The sequence below is a fragment of the Epargyreus clarus genome, unplaced genomic scaffold (genome assembly GCF_041222505.1).
Source record: "Epargyreus clarus isolate Ecla_fem2 unplaced genomic scaffold, WU_Ecla_fem_2.2 ptg000003l, whole genome shotgun sequence".
Taxonomy (NCBI): domain Eukaryota; kingdom Metazoa; phylum Arthropoda; class Insecta; order Lepidoptera; family Hesperiidae; genus Epargyreus; species Epargyreus clarus.
Genome location: NW_027332211.1, coordinates 10107693 through 10126546, shown reverse-complemented (window position 1 = coordinate 10126546; position 18854 = coordinate 10107693). Strand labels below are relative to the sequence as shown.

The 18854-nt window shown below is 39.5% G+C and overlaps 3 protein-coding genes across 5 annotated transcripts in view; 1 reads left to right on the top strand and 2 right to left on the bottom strand.

The window, feature by feature from the left end:
• The window catches only part of pnut (septin 7-like protein pnut), a 62189-nt gene extending 46710 nt beyond the window's left edge, over positions 1–15479 (bottom strand). Inside the window, exon 1 of one of the 2 annotated variants that reach the window (XM_073088275.1) lies at positions 15338–15479. Coding sequence is in view for 1 of the 2 variants with exons in the window: in XM_073088264.1 (XP_072944365.1) it covers positions 1800–1886 (87 nt within the window). In the remaining variant the exon portion in view is untranslated. Of the gene's footprint in view, positions 1–1799; positions 2431–15337 lie in introns of those variants that run through there. The other variant, XM_073088264.1, reaches the window with a different exon arrangement.
• LOC140748207 (uncharacterized) lies at positions 3976–9492 on the bottom strand. Its single transcript, XM_073080968.1, has 4 exons — positions 8783–9492; positions 8057–8683; positions 7550–7819; positions 3976–7132 (listed from the first exon to the last, which is right to left on the bottom strand). The coding sequence occupies exons 1-4, from the start codon at positions 9490–9492 to the stop codon at positions 3976–3978; spliced, it is 4764 nt and encodes a 1587-aa protein (XP_072937069.1).
• A 503-nt stretch (positions 15480–15982) lies between the features above and the next one.
• On the top strand, positions 15983–18723 carry LOC140753544 (regulator of microtubule dynamics protein 1). Of its 2 annotated transcripts, none has more exons than XM_073088240.1 (4): positions 15983–16205; positions 16999–17181; positions 17658–17912; positions 18263–18723. In XM_073088240.1, exons 1-4 carry the CDS (start codon positions 16113–16115, stop codon positions 18611–18613), a joined length of 882 nt encoding a protein of 293 aa, XP_072944341.1. In that variant the 5' UTR covers positions 15983–16112; the 3' UTR covers positions 18614–18723. The 2 variants fall into 2 exon arrangements, with proteins under 2 accessions (XP_072944341.1, XP_072944331.1); XM_073088230.1 differs by having other exon boundaries at positions 17655–17912.
• Positions 18724–18854: the final 131 nt, after the last annotated feature.

Sequence of the window (18854 nt, the reverse complement as noted above, 5' to 3'; positions counted from 1 at the left end):
ATGGTGTGATATCCGAGGATACTTATCTGAGGCATTACAAGATTCTCCTGTGGAGTAGAGTAGAATAGAGTAGAAAAGCATATGTCGCTAACCGGGTAGATTTAAAATTTTAATTGGCGTTTTTAAAGTAGTCACTGCAATGAATACAAATGAACATGAAAATGAAGATATTTCATACAAAACAGTGCATGAAATTTAAAAAATCACTTTGTTAAGTGCTTATTTTTCAAGAGTTCCGTTCAAAAAATGCTTAACTGAGTGGGTACCTACAACTAACATTTTAGCAAAACAAATTTATACTTACCAAAATTAATTGACTTTCCGCCAAAAACCTAAATAATAAACGGATTACGGCTTAACCAAATAGGTTTCCCTAAAATGAGTAACGGTATTAGCGTAATAGAAATTCTGAGTACGTAGGTACATACGTGTTATATCAGTACGAACGCACATTCGTCCGGAGTGTAAACGCGTTGTTTGGTCAAAAAGGCACGTGCCCGCGTACCGACAGGCAATGTTTCTAAAATAAACCCCAATAAACCACAACACCAAGGCTTAAATTAAACTTAAGCGTTCAACTCAAACCCTCGACTGCAATAATCCTCTCGTCAATGTGATGATTGAAAACCTACGGTCTAAAAATACAACCCACACTGAACATCCATTTGCAAATCGACAGTAATAATTCGCACAAAATTACAACAACATCCCACAAGCAAGTAATACCATGTTCTCTTTGTCTGTCAAATCAATCGAAATCCTACACGTGATAAATCCCATCTTAAAGAATGGATAGGCCTACGCTTTACATTTACTACGAACTATTGCGAAAAGTAAATCGTACCTACCTACGCGTAGCAGAGATCATTGGGAAGACTGTTAATATATATAAGGTCCACTCATTTGTTAACTTAATCTTTGATATTTGTACCTTGTTAATTCTTACGTAGTATGACGAAGAACGTTAACCACAGTTTTAAAACGAAATAAAGTAAGCAGGACTACCCCTACCATTCTGGTTTGAAGGATGTGATAGAAACACTCACATGAGGCTCTACAACTTAATACCACGGCATTACGTACGTATTTTATGTCCATAAAGACAAAACCTAAAGACTCAATGCTCGGTCTAATAACAATCAACGACAATTTTTGCTGTTGTTGTTGTCGACCACCAGGCTTAGTGTTTATAAAAAATAATTTTACTCAACTTAACAAAAACCGAACTTAAGTGACTGTTCATTGCATCTCTTCGAAACACAAATAGAGGTCAGAGGAAAATAGGTGTATGAGTATGCTACGAGTATGATATATCGCGCGCCACGTCTGAAGCTACTTCAAAGACAACAGGCCTTGGGCTCGCTCTACGTTGCTATTTGACACCAATTTTACTACAGTGAAAACTGCTACACGATTAATATCAGTAACCAATCTATAAAATATGGCTTTAGTCTTTTAGCGTTACATCGGAAGACTATGTAAACCAATTCAACATTTTAAAATATTCAATTCAGTTTGCGTTGTGGTGTCTGTACTGGTATGATCTAAATAGACCTGCGAACACCACTTAAATCGTTTGTTACAGGCGGGTCATTTATCAGTTAAAATAAATGTGCCAACAGGTAATTGACAATTACGCATCGTTGTAGCACTCAGCTGAATAAATAAAGGATGAGCAATTATTGGTACAGTGATTAGATAACAGCGATTTAGCCGGTGCTAAACATTCATACTTGTTGTAGAAGCAAATAGATGAGTGGACACTTTAAAACATTTTAATTTACTATAAAATAACTCACCTGATCTGGGCCGGCTGCGTGCCTGTAACGCGACAATACTGGTCTGTTGCGAGCTCTGTTTAATGGGGTATCTGACACAGAAGTCATTCTGACCACTAGACCACTGGGAATACTTTAACAATGCACTCTTCCACTGGGATTACAATTACAAATATAATTGTCCGTAACTAGCAACCACTAACAGCACCAGGAGGAAACATACTGTTACGATTACAATATGTGGCGTCCAAAGCGATAGCACATTTTTCCGTCGACAAATCACATCCGGAGCGGAGCCAAATGAAGGCGGTGAATAAAACGTTCACGCCAACCAACGCCCGGTTTAAAGCTAGCACTGATAAGAGTTTAATGGAGTTTTGCACAACAACAATCTTAGTCATTTATAGCATCGAGATGCATATGTAAATGAGCACTAATTATATGACGTGGTTTCGATTGGATTAAAACTGACTCGAGTACAGGCGTTTAAAACTTAATGTGTCAACAACAGTTTCGTTTCTACAACTAATTAACGCAATATTTAAGGGTGGGTTCAGCTACACCGGCTATACGTGACGCGCTTACGATCCGAATGATTAACACTAAAATACTTTTTAAAATATTTAAAAATTAAATAGAGCTTCACGTCGTTACGACCACACCGCGATTTCAATTTCGCATACTGGAACATTAGCAAGGGCGCGTCATGGATAGCTTACGGATTCGTCATTGCAGCCGACGTCGAGTGTGCAAGTGTCACTCGAGCTCGTATCGACGGCTGACCATAGGGACACCGTAATTGGTGCCACGGTGTTTGCTGTGGCCGATACTCGAGGGCCAAATAGCGGTCGCAAATTCCTACTCGTAATTCAAACGACGCACGCAACAATCGTACGTGCGCAATGAACAAACGGTCTGGCGACCTAATAATTTCAATTCTATATGACTTTATTGCATACACAAATGATAAGTATTTATTTATGCATACAGCGGATACTATCACATTTATTAGGCTGAACTACTTACTTTTTTCAAGTCGACATTTACAGTTATTTAAGGTACAAACATTTAATTTAAAATTACTTAATTATAAACTTACCGCTGGAAATTCAAATCGATGAAATATTCGTACATGGAACAAGAGAAACATATTTATTAGCAAATAAAAACATAATTACAAAGACTAATATAATGATTATCAAAAAGTGCCAATATTGGATACTACAACGAAAAAAATCTATTTTGCAAAAAAAAAAGCTATATTACATACGTGATTCACATCAATCCCTATTTTTTATGTTTATTCAAGTTTATCACACACCTTTAATAATCATTCTGTTTAATAATCCACTAATGCTATGTAATTTTTTGAAAATAAAAACATACCCAGGCATGGGAGACAACATGTACCTATGTGCTCAAGGCTTTCTGTGCTCACATATATCACATCCATTAACAAAACTACTATAGAAACAATATTATCAAAACACTAAATAAATAAACAATTATTTTCAACAAACAGAAACAGTACTTGATGCATTGAAAATGAATAAACTTATAAAAGGTACGGTGCAAACGCTAACAGGTATTCTTCGTTAAAAAGTCCGTGCACGATGTGTGAATCAATAGAATGTATGCCACCATTGTTTCTAAATGAATATTGTTGTCTCTATGTTTATCATGTTGCACAAATGGATCAACTCTTAAATATGAATAACAACAGATTTCTTTCACTTTATAAATATTGCGACTGTTTGTAAATAATGCGCATAGTGACTGTTGAGTACGGGTTTGCAATAAAAACTCCAATTGAATTTTTCTTCCTGTATTTTCTTTTCTTGACCATTTATTCACAATATTCTTCTTTTTTCCGGAGCGTGCCGGACCCTATTTCTAGCCACCTTAAGTGGCAAAGTGAGTGTTACAACCGACGGGGGGCTAACGCAGCAGTCGCTTTTACTCCCGTCTCGCTCACTTCCTATAGCCCTCTCTTTCTATCATGCATCTCGCTCACTCGTGTCCCTCTCTTTCTATCTTTACTTTATTTTTATTTCTCTTTATTTATTTACATTAAATACCTTATTTTAAACATAGTTGTACATTATTTTTCATACACATTAAATATTCTTATAAAATCAACAATCTTACGTACTAAAAAACAATAATATGAATTACAATATATCAACTATTCTTAAATTTATTCGCCGTCCGCAACATCCTCCCCCCGGCGCAGCTCCGTCGTAGCCCTCCCTATCTGGAGGACGGCGAGCTTCACCACGGGCCTCCTGAAGACTCCTCCCCTGGTCCTCACGTCTGCTGAGCGAACGATGCCGTCGGGTCCCTCGTGCACTCGCTCGACGATGCCGCGTGGCCATGTGTTGCGGGGTAGCGTGTTGTCGACCACGATGACCAGGTCGCCGACCCGTAGTTGTCGTGATGCCCTTGTCTCTTGTCCTCGAGGTATCAGCGTCGGCAGGTACTCCTTGACCCACCGCCCCCAGAACTGGTCCGCCAGCGCCTGTGCTTTTCTCCACACGCTGCGGTCGGCTTCCTCGCAGGGTCCCGTCAGCGGCAGCCCGGTCGACGACCCAATCAGGAAGTGGTTGGGGGTTAATGCTTCTGAGTCGGCGGGATCCACGGAGACGTGCGTGAGTGGCCGAGCGTTGACACAGTACTCGGCCTCCACTAGTAGCGTTTGAAGGACTTCTTCTTTGGGTGACTTCTCGTTCAGTGTGGTGCTCAGCGCGGTCTTGACTGACCGCACGAGCCGCTCCCATGCCCCGCCCATGTGCGGAGCCCCCGGTGGGATGAAACGCCAGCTGGTTCCATACTGTAGACAGAAGTTATGTAGCTCCGGACCCCATGCCCGGTACGCGTTTCTTAGCTCGACGTCAGCACCTCTGAAGTTCGTTGCGTTGTCTGAGAAGATCACCTGTGGCCATCCTCTTCTGGCGGCCATCCTTCGGAGTGCCATAATTGCCGAGTCGGTCGACAGCGATGACACCAATTCCAAATGCACTGCTCGTGTAGTTAAGCAGGTAAACAGTGCGCACCATCTCTTCTCATGTCGGCGCCCAATAGTGACTGTTAGGGGGCCGAAGTAATCCACGCCGCAGTAGTTGAACGGTCGATGCCCTGGACTTGTCCTCTCTTCTGGTAAGTCCCCTCGTGGCGGTGTTTGCGGCGTTGCTTTCCTTATTTTGCAAAATTGACATTCCTTAGCCATTTTCCTTACTGTCGGTCGTAGTCGAAATATAACGTATTTTTGTCGCAGCTCGTTTACGACCCTCTCGTTGTTAGCGTGTCCGGCGTTTCGATGGTAGTCCATCACTAGTAGGCGTGTGAAGGGGTGACCACCATCCAATATTACAGGTCGGTTCGAGTGCGTCGACGTCTTAGAGGCTCCTATTCTGCCTCGGGCCTTCAGTGTTCCTTCTTCGATGACGGGGTCCAACTTCGCTAGTTTGCTATGCCGGTGTAAGTGCTGTCCAGCCCGCAGTCTACGTAGATCTTCGCCGAAGGAGTCCTGTTGTGCTTGTCGTATCCACCGCAGCTCGGCGTCTTGTATGTGGGAGACTTCTAACAGCAGGCTTCTGTTCTTTGTTCTTAGCTTCTGTACGTAGAGTTGAACTAGCGCTGTGGCCCTTATGAGTCGTCTGTAGGCGGAGAACCTCGTTATGTCCGGCAGGCAGCCCATGCGGTCCGTGATGTCGTCTGTGGTGATGGTGTACGCCGCCTCTTCTGAAGTGTCACTGCTTGTAGCTTCGGTAGGCCATTCCTCCTCTGGTAAGCCCAGGAATGACGGCCCGGTGAACCATCGGTCGGTGCCAGTGATCCTCTTCGTCTCGATTCGCGTGGCGTCGTCGGCTACGTTGTCGGCCGTGGGCACCCATCGCCAATCTTCCACCTGGGACAGCTCGCCTATCTCCGCCAGTCGATGCGCCACGAACGGTGTGTACTTCTTCTTATCGTTCCTTATCCAATGAAGTACCGTCTTGGAGTCCGTCCAGTAGTAGACTCGCCCTGGTTTCCATTCGTGTTCCTTCAGGATGGTGCTCGCCATACGCGCCCCGATGAGTGCTGCCTGTAGCTCCAACCTGGGAATCGTGAGTAATTTCAACGGCGCCACCTTAGCCTTGCCCATGACTTGTACAACTTCCACGGTGCCATCCTTATGGGTGATCCTCCAATACGCCGTGGTTGCGTAGGCCTGTTCACTCGCGTCGTTGAATATGTGCAGCTGTAGTTCTGAGCTCGGAGTTATGTCGCGGCTGTAGCAACGTGGTAAGGCCAAGTTCGAGATGTCTTGTAGTCCGGCGACCCATTGCTGGAACTCTTCGGCTTCCTCCCTAGGTAGCTCTTCATCCCAGCCGACCTTCTTGACCCATAGTTGCTGTAGCAATATCTTCCCGGTGATCGTATACTGGCTTACGAGGCCCAGGGGATCGTAGATTGACATGACGGCGCTCAGTGCTTCACGCTTGGTCGGTGCTCGCTGTTGACACTTGACTTCGGTGGGGACCCTCTTAATGTCCGTATTGAAGCCTATGGTGTCTTCGCTCGGGTTCCACCTTAGTCCCAGGGTCTTCTCCGACTGGTGTGTCGTCAGTTGCACGTTGACATTCTTCGATTTCTTCGTGTCGGGAATACTCGCGAGGACAGCTGGGCTATTGGAGTTCCATCCCCGCAGATTGAAGCTGGCCTGTTCGTGTACATGAATGACGTCCCTTATGACCTTTATAGCTTCCTCTTCTGACTGAAAGCTATCTAAATAGTCGTCCATGTAATGGCGTTCCCTTATGGCTCGCGCAGCTTCCGGGTATCCCTCTTCGTAATCGGCGGCATTCTTGTTTCTCACGCTGTGAGCGAGGTACGGCGAACTCGAGGCCCCAAATATCATTGACGTCATCTTGTACTTGCGCGGGGCTTTACTGGACTCGTCCCGCCACAGGAACATCTGGGCTGGTTGATCTTCGCTACGTATCTTCACTCGGAGGAACATTTCTTCTATGTCCGCCGTCACCGCGATCTTCTTTTCGCGGAAACCAAACAGGATCTTAATCAGAGACGCCAACAGGTCGGGCCCCTCCAGCAGGTAGTCGTTCAAGCTGACTCCGTTAATCTTGGCCGCTGCGTCGAATACCATTCGTATCTTGTTTGGCTTGTTAATGTTGACAACCGCGAAGTGAGGTAAGTACCACTTGACGTTACTTCTTTCTTCGTTGCCGTCGCATGCTTCTGCGTAACCCTTCTTCAGCAGGTTAGCCACTTGAGCGCTGTATTCCTTCTTGAATGTGGGCTCATTTTCCATCTTCTTTTCCAATGTGCGTAACCTCTTGTATGCTTGCTCGTAGCTGTCGGGGAGTGTGGGGTTGTCAGTTTTCCAAGGTAGACCCACTTCGAAGTGTCCGTCCTTCCGTCTGGCGGTCGCCTCGAAGATGTCGCTGGCTCTCTTGTCGTACTTGTTAATCTTCTCTTTCGTAGATACGCCGAGCGAGTCCACGTCGAAATGCGACTCGACGAGCTTCTGTAACTGTATGTCGCCCGTGCAGACGTGAAGCACGGCCGCCTGGTCCTGGTAGACGAACCTCCTAGGTACCGACCCATGTAGAACCCATCCCAGCTTTGTTCTTGATGCGGCAGGTTCGTTCTTCTTGCCGGCGCGCAGCTGTCGGGACACTATTAAGTGCCAATTGTCGGTGCCTATTAGTATGCGAGGTCGAGCTTCCCCCGTGCTGATTTTCTCCCTTACGACTCGCAGGTGTGCATACCGCTCCAGGTTCTGAGGTACGCGCTGATGATGCAATTGAAGTCCCTTCACCGTGCGGGCTGTCACGGAGTATGCTTCATGTTCGTGTAGACCTTTGATTTGAATCTTGACCGCCTTGCTGTCGATTCTTCTTTGTTCATTGATACCTCTTATGTTTAGAGGTTGGTTCGGTCCGCCGCTGGTGAGGTGACTTGCCAATTCTTCATCTATAAGGGTTACTGTAGACCCCTCGTCCAGGAGGGCGTGCGTCCTTATCTCCCCCCGTGGACCGCTGAGTTTTACTTCACATGTCTTCAATAGCACCGCTCTTGGTGCCACCTTTGATGTGACGCTCATGACCGCTGCGGGTGCACCCTGATCTGTGCACTCAGAAGTCTCCACCCTCCTGGCGGGCTCTGCAGTCTTGTGTAGGATGGCGTGATGCTGCATGCTACACCCGTCGACTCCGCACGGCTTCGCTCTGCATGTGGTTCTACTGTGTCTTCGTGTCATGCATTTGAAGCATAACCGCTGTTCCTTCGCCCAATTCCACCTGTCGTTGATGGTGAGTTCCTTCAGCTGAGGGCACTTCGGAGTGTGATGGCTTGTAGACTGGCATCGTAGACAGCTAGGTGCTCGCTCTTCACGCGTCGATTCACTCGTAGAATAGACCTTCTCCCGAGGTGCTGTCCTCCTTACTGGCCTCTCCCCTGTGAGAAGCCCCGGAGCGCTGTTCCTCGCCGTGTGCGTGTAGCGTAGTACCCTGTCTGCTTCACCCATCAGGAACTCCGAGAGTATTGTGATTTCGTCGCTGTATGCAATCTTCCCTTCGTTGATCGCCGCGTATTCCGCCCATTTGCTCACCAGGTGAGGGCTTAGCTTCTCCATTACATCCCTTATCAGTAATGGATTTCGTAGATAACCACGGTGGTCCACACTCTTCATAGTGTAGACGACGTTCTGTAACTTGATGGCCAATTCATTCAATTCGCTGCTGGAGTTGCCGACCTTGGGGAGTCTCTTCAGTTCTTCCATTGCTTTATCGAAGATATATTCAGGTCGACCGTATTTCATTTCTAGCGTCTTCATTATGCTGTCCGGGTGAGTCGCCGTGTACAGTTGAGAGAGCACTGTCTCTCTCGCTTCCCCACGGAGACTGTTTCGAAGCCGCAATAAATTTTCTGTGGCGCTGAATTTGTAGAGACGCGTCGAATCTTCTACTGCTGCTTTGAAGGGTAGCCACTCCATGACGGACCCGGAGAATGCTGGGAGCTCCGACGTTTGCCGCGGCGGGGGTCGTACGTGCATCATCTTCTCTAAGGCGTTTGCTAATTGTTCGATGCCCCTTCCCCTCTGCCGAGGCCGTTCCTCCCCCCGTACTTCTAACGGGGGAGGTAGGACCTCCTGTTCCCTGTGTACTTGCGCTCCGGCGTGTTCGTGGCTCTTGTTCACCCAGTCGTGTATTCTTTCTTGGTCGCAGATAGTTTCCCCCCCCTCTTCCGCTTCGATCGCAGAGATTTCCGCTTCTAGCCGCTTCTTTACTAGCGTCTTCTTAAGTTGTATTCTTCTCTCTTCTAATTCAGCTAGCTCCTTTTCCGCTTCGTATTCGACTAGCCTAACTCGTGCCGCGACGCTGACCGACGAACGATGCGAACGTATACTGGGCGCCGCGCTATATGCCGGAGACGTGGGCCGGCATATAGGCGACTTGGAGCGCGACGGTATCTCTTGCGACGTGGGGTGCTCGGGGTGTGCGGTGCTGCGTACAGGTGAGCGCTCGAGGACCCTTCCTGGTGGGATCCTCCCGACGGATGTTCCGGCGGGCGTCCCGGTGAGGACTGCGGTCGATGGCGATCTCGGCGATTCTTCATATATACGGTGGAACAGCCCCCGCCCACCTGGCGGAGGGTGCTCCGATTCGCCGATGCCGGACTCGGAGTGGGTCTTCTTGCTTCGTGTGTTCATTGTAGACGCGCTGGTTGCTTCTTTTTTCTGTATCCGCCGATCGAAGGACCAATGTTGAGTACGGGTTTGCAATAAAAACTCCAATTGAATTTTTCTTCCTGTATTTTCTTTTCTTGACCATTTATTCACAATATTCTTCTTTTTTCCGGAGCGTGCCGGACCCTATTTCTAGCCACCTTAAGTGGCAAAGTGAGTGTTACAACCGACGGGGGGCTAACGCAGCAGTCGCTTTTACTCCCGTCTCGCTCACTTCCTATAGCCCTCTCTTTCTATCATGCATCTCGCTCACTCGTGTCCCTCTCTTTCTATCTTTACTTTATTTTTATTTCTCTTTATTTATTTACATTAAATACCTTATTTTAAACATAGTTGTACATTATTTTTCATACACATTAAATATTCTTATAAAATCAACAATCTTACGTACTAAAAAACAATAATATGAATTACAATATATCAACTATTCTTAAATTTATTCGCCGTCCGCAACAGTGACCGTAGTATTTATCTTAAATGCGCTCGCTGTCATTAATCAAATGTGATTAAGTAATTTATACCTAATTGATGAAACATAAATCAATGCAAGATTATTATTGCGTTTAAACGAACCAACATTTAATAAACCCATAAAAACATGGTACCTAAATGGTAAATAATAAAATTATATCTTACATGATAAATAAGATGTATCGATAGATTCCATCGTTGAAAATATTTATCACTTTTTTAATCACACTTTATTTTAAGGAATTACCATATTCCATATCGCCGAACATCAAATAAACCACACAAATGGCACCATCCAGTCGGTCCTCGCTCGTCGGTTAAGTAACTATCAATTAACAAACAATTCGATGACCCAATTACGAGCAAATATTGACGGACACGACAAAGTCTGTTAAAGCAAGTATATTGGGCTAGGACGCGACAAACGATTAACTAGATGTTTACGTGTGCGAGATGAATGTGCGGCGTACGGCGATGACGGAGAGCAAACGGCATGCGCGCTCGTCCGCGGGAACTGAGCGTGAAGGCGCTGGCGCTGGCGGTCCGCGCCGCAGTGCATGCATTGCATTAAAACTTATTTCGATACACGTAGAGAATTCGCAACTCGACGAATTCCGAAACGTGAAGGGTGGCCGTCGCCGATGCCCGCGCCGCTACGATGCTCTCCCATAGTCTTTCCTTATAAGATACAATTTGCATATTTAATCGAATCACGCAATGCTGCATCAATGTCAAGTTACGGCGCCACATTTGCATTGATATAAACGCGACACAGTAGTATTTACATCGTTTACAACCGCAAAATCATGTAGAGTGAGCGATTATGCATCATCTGAGGAATAATGCATAATTTTAAAAAGACTGAAATCCATTATACATTATTAAAATGACAAATTGTAAAGCGTTTCCTGAAAAAATAAAAATGTTGCATTGCTAGTCGACGCATTTCCCGATAAGAAATTGTTGGGAATTCCGGACAAAGCGCCACAAGCAACCCCGCAATCTTGTCGTGGTTTGTTTATGTACACAAGCGTTATAGTACGGTGCTTTGCCTTTGTGCATTTCTCATTGCGGCTCGAAGCATTAAGAAATGAAAAATCTAGGGTGACACACAGCAGATGTTTGATTAATAAAACGGATGCATTTTAAGTCGATTCAACGGCATTCTTTTGTTAACTTTGTAAATATTCTCAACCAGAGTAGAGCAGTTATTACGCAAGGATGCTGCTTTTTAGCGAAATGCACTACTGCAAAATGTGTGCATAATTAAATTACTCACGTCTTCTATTACACTTACATGCAATTAAAATAAAATTTGTGGTCATGAGAGAACTGAACATAAAATGAATCTCACATTAATTAAGAGTAAAAATTATGAAGAATGAGACTACACATCACATTCACTTTTTAAACATTAGAGACACTTATTTAACAACTTACCGCAAGACAAGCAGTGACAGTTTTACTTTGCAATAAACTTCTTTTCCTTGGAGCGTTAGACTTGATGATACTCAACAACCTAGTGGCCTAGTTTAATCCGACAAAAACCTAGATGGGTTAAGAGTTGACCAAATAAGCGCTTTTAGATTATCTTATAGATATAGGTTTATCGAACTGAATAATTTATTAACATAAACATTAGTGATTACGAATGATGAGTATACATAATTGTTTGTACATTTGTTATTATTAATTTCATGGGGCAAAATCGTACTATAAATTTAATCTACAAAATAAATAATCCAGGTCCCTGCTTGTGATTGTGTGCTAGCTTACACATCAAAATATTTAACCCAATTTTAAATATACGGCTAAAATTTTTTTGGCGGATTCAATATAGAATAATGTATTTTAGAAAGAGAATTTTAGTTGCTCCAGACTGACTCAAAATAAAATAAATTGTACTTAATCATATTGCTTAGTTAGTACACGAGCTAAATTGGAACGCCTCGTTAGTCTGCCACAGACATGAAACCAGAACCCAGCAGGACGACTCTATTGCTAAAGGCAGAGATAGGTTTAGCTTTAATATCACCGATCCAAAAGAGTTCTACCACCTTTACGACTATTATATAACAAGTATAAATACGATATTAATAATATGCTACGAATTGAGAATCTCAAATTGCTTTAAGTCGATTTACACAATATTTTCTACATTTCCCGATAAAACGAAAGACTAACTAAAGGAAACAAGGTCGGTAAACGTATGTCACCGATATTGTACCAGTACTGAGCTAGAGTATACAATAACTGTTAAAGGGTGTCGATTACAGCGGCAGGACGCCGGGCGACGTCACGGCGGTCAGGTTCCGCGCCGAGGGCCAGCTCCTGCCGCTGACATGCTCCGTGCACACAGAACAATACATCCACGCACACACACCACGAAATAATAAATAGACTACATTCACTCAAGTTCTGTCCAAGCTGTGTAAGTATCACTGAATCTACCTCCGTACGCCCGCTCGCGCTCCGGTCAAGTATTCTTATGTAAGAATCAAGGAGTGTCAACACTAGAGACGTTCAGGCCGTTTTTAAGCATGCTTTTTACTATACATAAAAAATATATTTTTTTTGGGTTAGGTAATGTGGCTCAAGCCTAGCTGCTTATCTAAAACATTTCGATCGTTAGATTAGGAGCGTTTTAGGAAACATCGACAGTGCAGGCAAAAGTAAAACTCCTCCACTAAATTTGCACTCAGAAAAACATAAATAATTGGGAATACAAATTACATAAAGAATTTCTTCCGCCGCTTCCTCTTTATTAAAGAAATCCTTAAGGAAGTAGGTTATTGACGTTAAAAAGGTGTTAAAAAGAATTTACTAAAAACTTAACAGACATTTTTCGGTTTTGATTTTTGAATTATTGATCGTGTGAACTTCTATAACATAAATTGATGTTAGAAATATTAAAACTTTACAAAAACACTGTAGAAAGCACACAGCTTTCTTAATCACGCGGGACGCTTTCTGGATGAATGAATGTTTATAGTAACATTTTTTTGCTCTTTGCGAAAGTTCATCAGGCACGTTACATCACCGGTCTAGATATTTATTTAAATAACAGTCATTAAATCTTTTTGGAGACTTCGTGAGATTTTAAAATATTCAACATAGGGTTTCCAATAACCCATAAGTACCTTTTTTTCATGACTCCACATTGGAACAACATGATGCAGTGAGCCCCAAACAGTATTATAAGATGACATAAAAAAAAAGGAACACATCACAGAATCACAAAGATTATTAACACGTTTCTGAGATGTAAAACATAAAGTAATTTAATTTTATACAATAGAAAGAACTTGCTAAATGTTTATCTTAAGAAAAACATCTAAAAAATGTTTAGAAATGAAAAAAGCAACTGTCTGAATTATAAATATTTTATAAGGAGGTGGTAGGCCTTTTCTTCATTTGAATGTGATGATAAAACCAATATTTCTTAAAACACAGATAAAAATCTGTTGTGTTCTAGTTAAAATTTAATATTTTTAATACTTATTGGACTTAAGTAAGCAGGTGGTTAGCAAACTCCTATTTTTATCCCTACTTAAAATCAAACCTTTGTCTTATTCGCTAGGTACTAATACTAAGGTCCTTATAAATTGTATTCATGTTATCACCACATTTGTTATATGATTGTCTTTATTGTAATTTGTATTAAATAACTTTAAAAAAGTTTTAGGACAGGATTTAGAAAATCATAGTGATTTTTTAAAAATTTAACAGATGCAGCGTGCATGGTGTTCCGTGGAATGTGGAATAACACAGGATGAAGTTATTCTGCAATGCAAATTTTTCTTTTCACTACTTGGTAACATAAATTTCAATAAGCTCTGAGTATTTCTTAAAAAATTATGTTAGTAGCCACACATTTCAATATTTAAAAAGATGTAAAAAATCTCTATGAAGTCATTTTAATTTTTGTGTTGTGTTGCAATTTAAGTTTCATCTTTTTTTTTCATATAAATAGACAGATTCTGCGTTTAAAAAGCCTGAGAACTGACTTAATTGATGAGATGTATAAATAAATATAGAGATGTAAAATATAGATGATCTCTAATGAGATGTATTAAATGTAACACCTATTGTAAACGATAAACAGTATTGTAAATTAAATTATTGTAACAATACCTAAATTGAAATATGTAAATCCTAAAACACTGTAAGTCCTCTTCTTTTTTTAATAACTATACCATAGAAGTACCTATAACTTTATTCTACCACATGAATATGTACGTATGTACATATTCGTGTGGAAGTACACATGTCTTTTTTTAATTTGTCACACGGAAATTTGTCAGTTCTCTTTCCCTTTCATATTTTAGTATACAACTTGTGATATTATTTAATTTGTAATTATTTTTAATTTAATAATAAATAATCATATCGGAGAATTGTAAGTGATTAAGGTATTACGTGAAGTACACTAATGCATTAGGCAACTGTAATGTTAGATGTAAGAAATGAGTAAATAAATAAATGTTTTAGAAAGAACATAATATATAACTGTTGTTTATATGTCATGCTGTGGGTAATGACATCAATGCACATATCTATCCTAGACTGTATATAGTTGTATTGAATGTTACAAATAGACAGAGAATTTTCCTTAAACAGTAAATAAATCTATTTCAGTTAAACATGAGTAAACTGGAGTTCTATAAAAATACTACAAATTTGATTTGAAGTGTAATAGCAACAATATTGTCATTAAAAATCAACTAATATCACAATGAGCCCTACATAGTTATACATTTTTTATTATATTATATAAGTCCTGATTATATTAAATTATGATTTTGCCTTCATGTATATAATAACGTATAACCTGGTTTCTATAACTAATGAAGCAATGGAACTTTCAAATGCACATTTTATACAACAATAGAAGGGAATAATGTTTTATTTAAGCACTTTCTTTATTCTATTATAATTAACGTCTGATTACCATTATTACATTATGCATTGTCTGTTTAATTTATTGCTGTATAGCATTCAATATCAATACATAATAATATGTTTAATAAAATGTAAACAAATTCGTACTACATAGTATTACTACTACGCGTATCTTACATGCCGTATTACATATATTAAAAATACGATACATGTTACGGTAACACATACTGGAATCTCTATAATGGTGTATAAAATTTTATCAGATACCTAATAATGACGAAATACATAACGATTATTGAAAGTTAACAATTTTAAATACACATTTAACGAAAAAATCTAATTTGAAATTAGCATGTAAAAAGAATTATTGGCGCGAAGCACAATTCACGGCGAATTACAAATAAAGAAATCATTCAAGTATTATAAAATACGTTACCTGATCTTTGCATATTGGAATAGTTAATAAACATAGATTTAAAGCAAAAACATGTCGTTATCACCAGTTTTCATAGCACTTCACTCACTACACCAAACTGTCAACAGCGACACCCGCCCTTTGACCGGGAAGGAATTGATTTTTGTAAATTCTTGCCAGCGTACGTTCAAAAAATAATATCTGGCAATACTGTACACTGGCAATTAAAAAAACTTACTATAGTTTATTAAACGATGATAAAATTATAGTACACAGATTGCTATTTATTATTGTGAACTTGTGAAATCAATTTATATTGACCGCAGAGTAAGACTCGTGTTCTTGAGTTTTTCTTATTATTTTTTAATCCATTCTAAGCAATCCTGTTATTCTTACAGGAAAAGAATATTGTAATAGTTGATTACAATGATTTATTACTTACTTTATAGTGATTAACCGAAAATCGACTTGTTATATAGAGCAAATAGAAAACGACCAGGTATAAAAAAATAATATACCTAAGGTAGAATAACATTAAAGGATGATTTACTTTGGGCTACACTACTTAAACGTTGAAAATAAATAAACTCCCAAAAAAAACGTTCATTTTAAGTTGGTACTGATACATTAACAAAATTAAGCAATCTGATCTGAACGCAACCAGAATACAGTAAACAGTATTGTATTGTGTCACTTTGCTTACATATAATATGTCATGTTTGTTTAATATTATTATTCCAAAATTACTTAATTATTTCGAAAAGTGTATACATAAAAATAATTTTACCTTATTGACATGAATCTCTTTTCATGGAGATTATTATTTTTTCCACTAACAAAGAAGATAAGGCTCTTTAAGATATATTATACTCAAGTAAATAAACAACAGGCAAGTGTCTTTTCTTTTCTTGAACATTTGAAATTTTTTATCAGACTATATTTTAATATTGTGCATTAATTAGCTTCAGATCCGATATTTTATGTGGTTATATTTTTGCTGAAAGATAATATTCTACAGATACACGACGATACGTAAAATTAATAATAGATAGGTAGCAGGTAAATATATTTATAGTGTTTCATGAGTGTTTCTCAATATTTCATAAGTATTTTTGACAGTTGTTGGAATTTTTTTGGATTACTTTGGATTGCACCGATATATTATTACAGTCCGACAAACTTATCTTTGTGTGCGGTAAAGGCGCCACTGGCGATCATAATGTTGCTAGGTTTTTAAAATCAAAACTACCTAAGAAGTGGAAAAAATTAACGCTGTTATTTATCTGGGAAAATTGAAAAACCTGTCTCAAAGTCGTCGACAAGTGACCATAGACAATAAAGTTCTTTTCGAAAACTGTCATACATATTACATAGTTAATTTAGTTGGACTATAAATATCTTGAAGGAAGTCAAGCCTTGCTATTCCAGACTATTTATTACAATTAAAGCTATGTTTTTTATTAACTGTCAACAGATAAATAATATATCTATTCGTTGAAATGTTTCGTTGCTTAGGAATATATGACATCCGAAGCATTACAATTTGCACAGAAAAGTGTGTTAATCTTTACGGCATAATAAAATTGAGCAAACTGTTATCAGCTATTCAATAACATCCAATTCACCGTATATTTAAAATGTTTTCGTATCTTGGAGATAAAACTACGTCATTATTATTACAGGTGGCAGTTTACAGATCTACTTTTGTATTATGTCAAATATATACAGGACTAGCGTTTATCTGGCCCTCCAAAATTAACACTGAGAATAAAATCACGCTGAAAACAACTATTCTAGATAATGCAGATAAAATATTCGAAAATGGTCGCTATGAAGAGTGTTATAATCTACTCATATCCTGTAAGGTAAGTATCAGCTGCATATAAATGACTACAATTAATAAATACTGATTTTGACGGCTTACCCGCTATATATCGAAAACCATGTTTTTTCCTTCTTGCTTGTGCTTCAAATAATGCTTAGTAATATTTACTATACTAATTACTTTAGATACTTTATTATACTAATAGTTCTTAGCTTGTGTTCTATAAGTTTTTATTTTTGCATTGAAGTATTGTCACAACTTTTTCAGTAGTTTCAAAGATTCATGGTTTTATAGAGATGGTGTTAGAACCCTCTGTGGTTCGACTCCGGCGGCACCACACCTATTTCTGCCTAATAACAGCAGTGTTAGCCACTTACCATCAGGCGGACTGCATGCTCGTTTGCCACTCCTATATTATAAAAAAGTATATACTTAATCCAAGATGATAATTATGTCATGTTACTATTGTATACACCTACACGGTATTACGTTTAATATCTAAGCTTTTGTCAGCAGGAGGAACATGATGTAGAAATAAAATGGCGTATTTGTCGTGTATTATATAACATGTCGAAAGATCAGAAGTATGAAGCTAGCTATAAGAAGAAGCTTATTTCGAGAGCTTATCAGATAATAGCTAGCGAGTTAGATTCAAACTGGAATAACCACGCTGTTCAGAAATGGTACGCAATAATACTAGACGCCAAAAGTACTAACGCTGGTATGACGGAAAAAATTGAACAATTAGGAAATGTACGAAAACATATGGATGTAAGTTTATCTTTATTTAGATATATTTAAGAACTTTCTGTAAGTACTATCTCTAAAGAGTATATTTTGCATAATATTTCTGCATTTTATGCATATATTTTCTTCGTAGTTTTGTTTAAGAGCGTCTCAACAAACTGTCTTATAACTATGAATATGTGTGTGTACCAAAAATGGGTTTTATTTTATTGTTATGTAAATAAATAATACATCCGCGACATACGATCGTCACTTTTGTTTATTTGTATTTAATTGTTTTTAATGTAAGGTAAAATAGCATAAGCTAAAATTATTTTAATATTATTTAATATGATCAAATAATATTTTAGTTAATTTTGACTTTAATTTTACAGCTTGCAGTAACTTTAAATCCGGACGACGCTACAACTTTACATATGCTAGGTGAATGGTGCTATCAAGTCACAGAAATTTCATGGCTCCAAAGAAAAACAGTGGAAGCTCTTTTTGCGCCACTACCACATTCAACGTACGAAGACGCGCTTGAATATTTTTTAAGAGCCGAAACTGCGCAACCACGTTTTTACAGCATAAATTTGCTGCGAATTGGTATTTGCTACCTGAAATTGAAAAAAGAAGATCAAGCCAAGTATTATCTGAAACTTGCTGCCAGTTATCCAGCTAAATCAAATAATGATCATCAAGCTAATAAAGAGGCAATGGAATTATTAAAAAAACTTAAATAAGAGAAGAGGAATATATTTAATACGATGAAGAATAAATTGAATATGAGAGCTCTTGACCCAATATTTTTATCGTAATGTATGTAAATAAATTGTTTTAAGTACGGACACAGTATTACTTTTTCATTTTTCATCTTCATGTATAAGTATAAAATATGAGCATGTGGAGTTGACCTAAATCTGATAATATATCGTTGTCTTAGGTTGATTTCAGTGTCCTGCTATCATAACGATGCGTAAACGT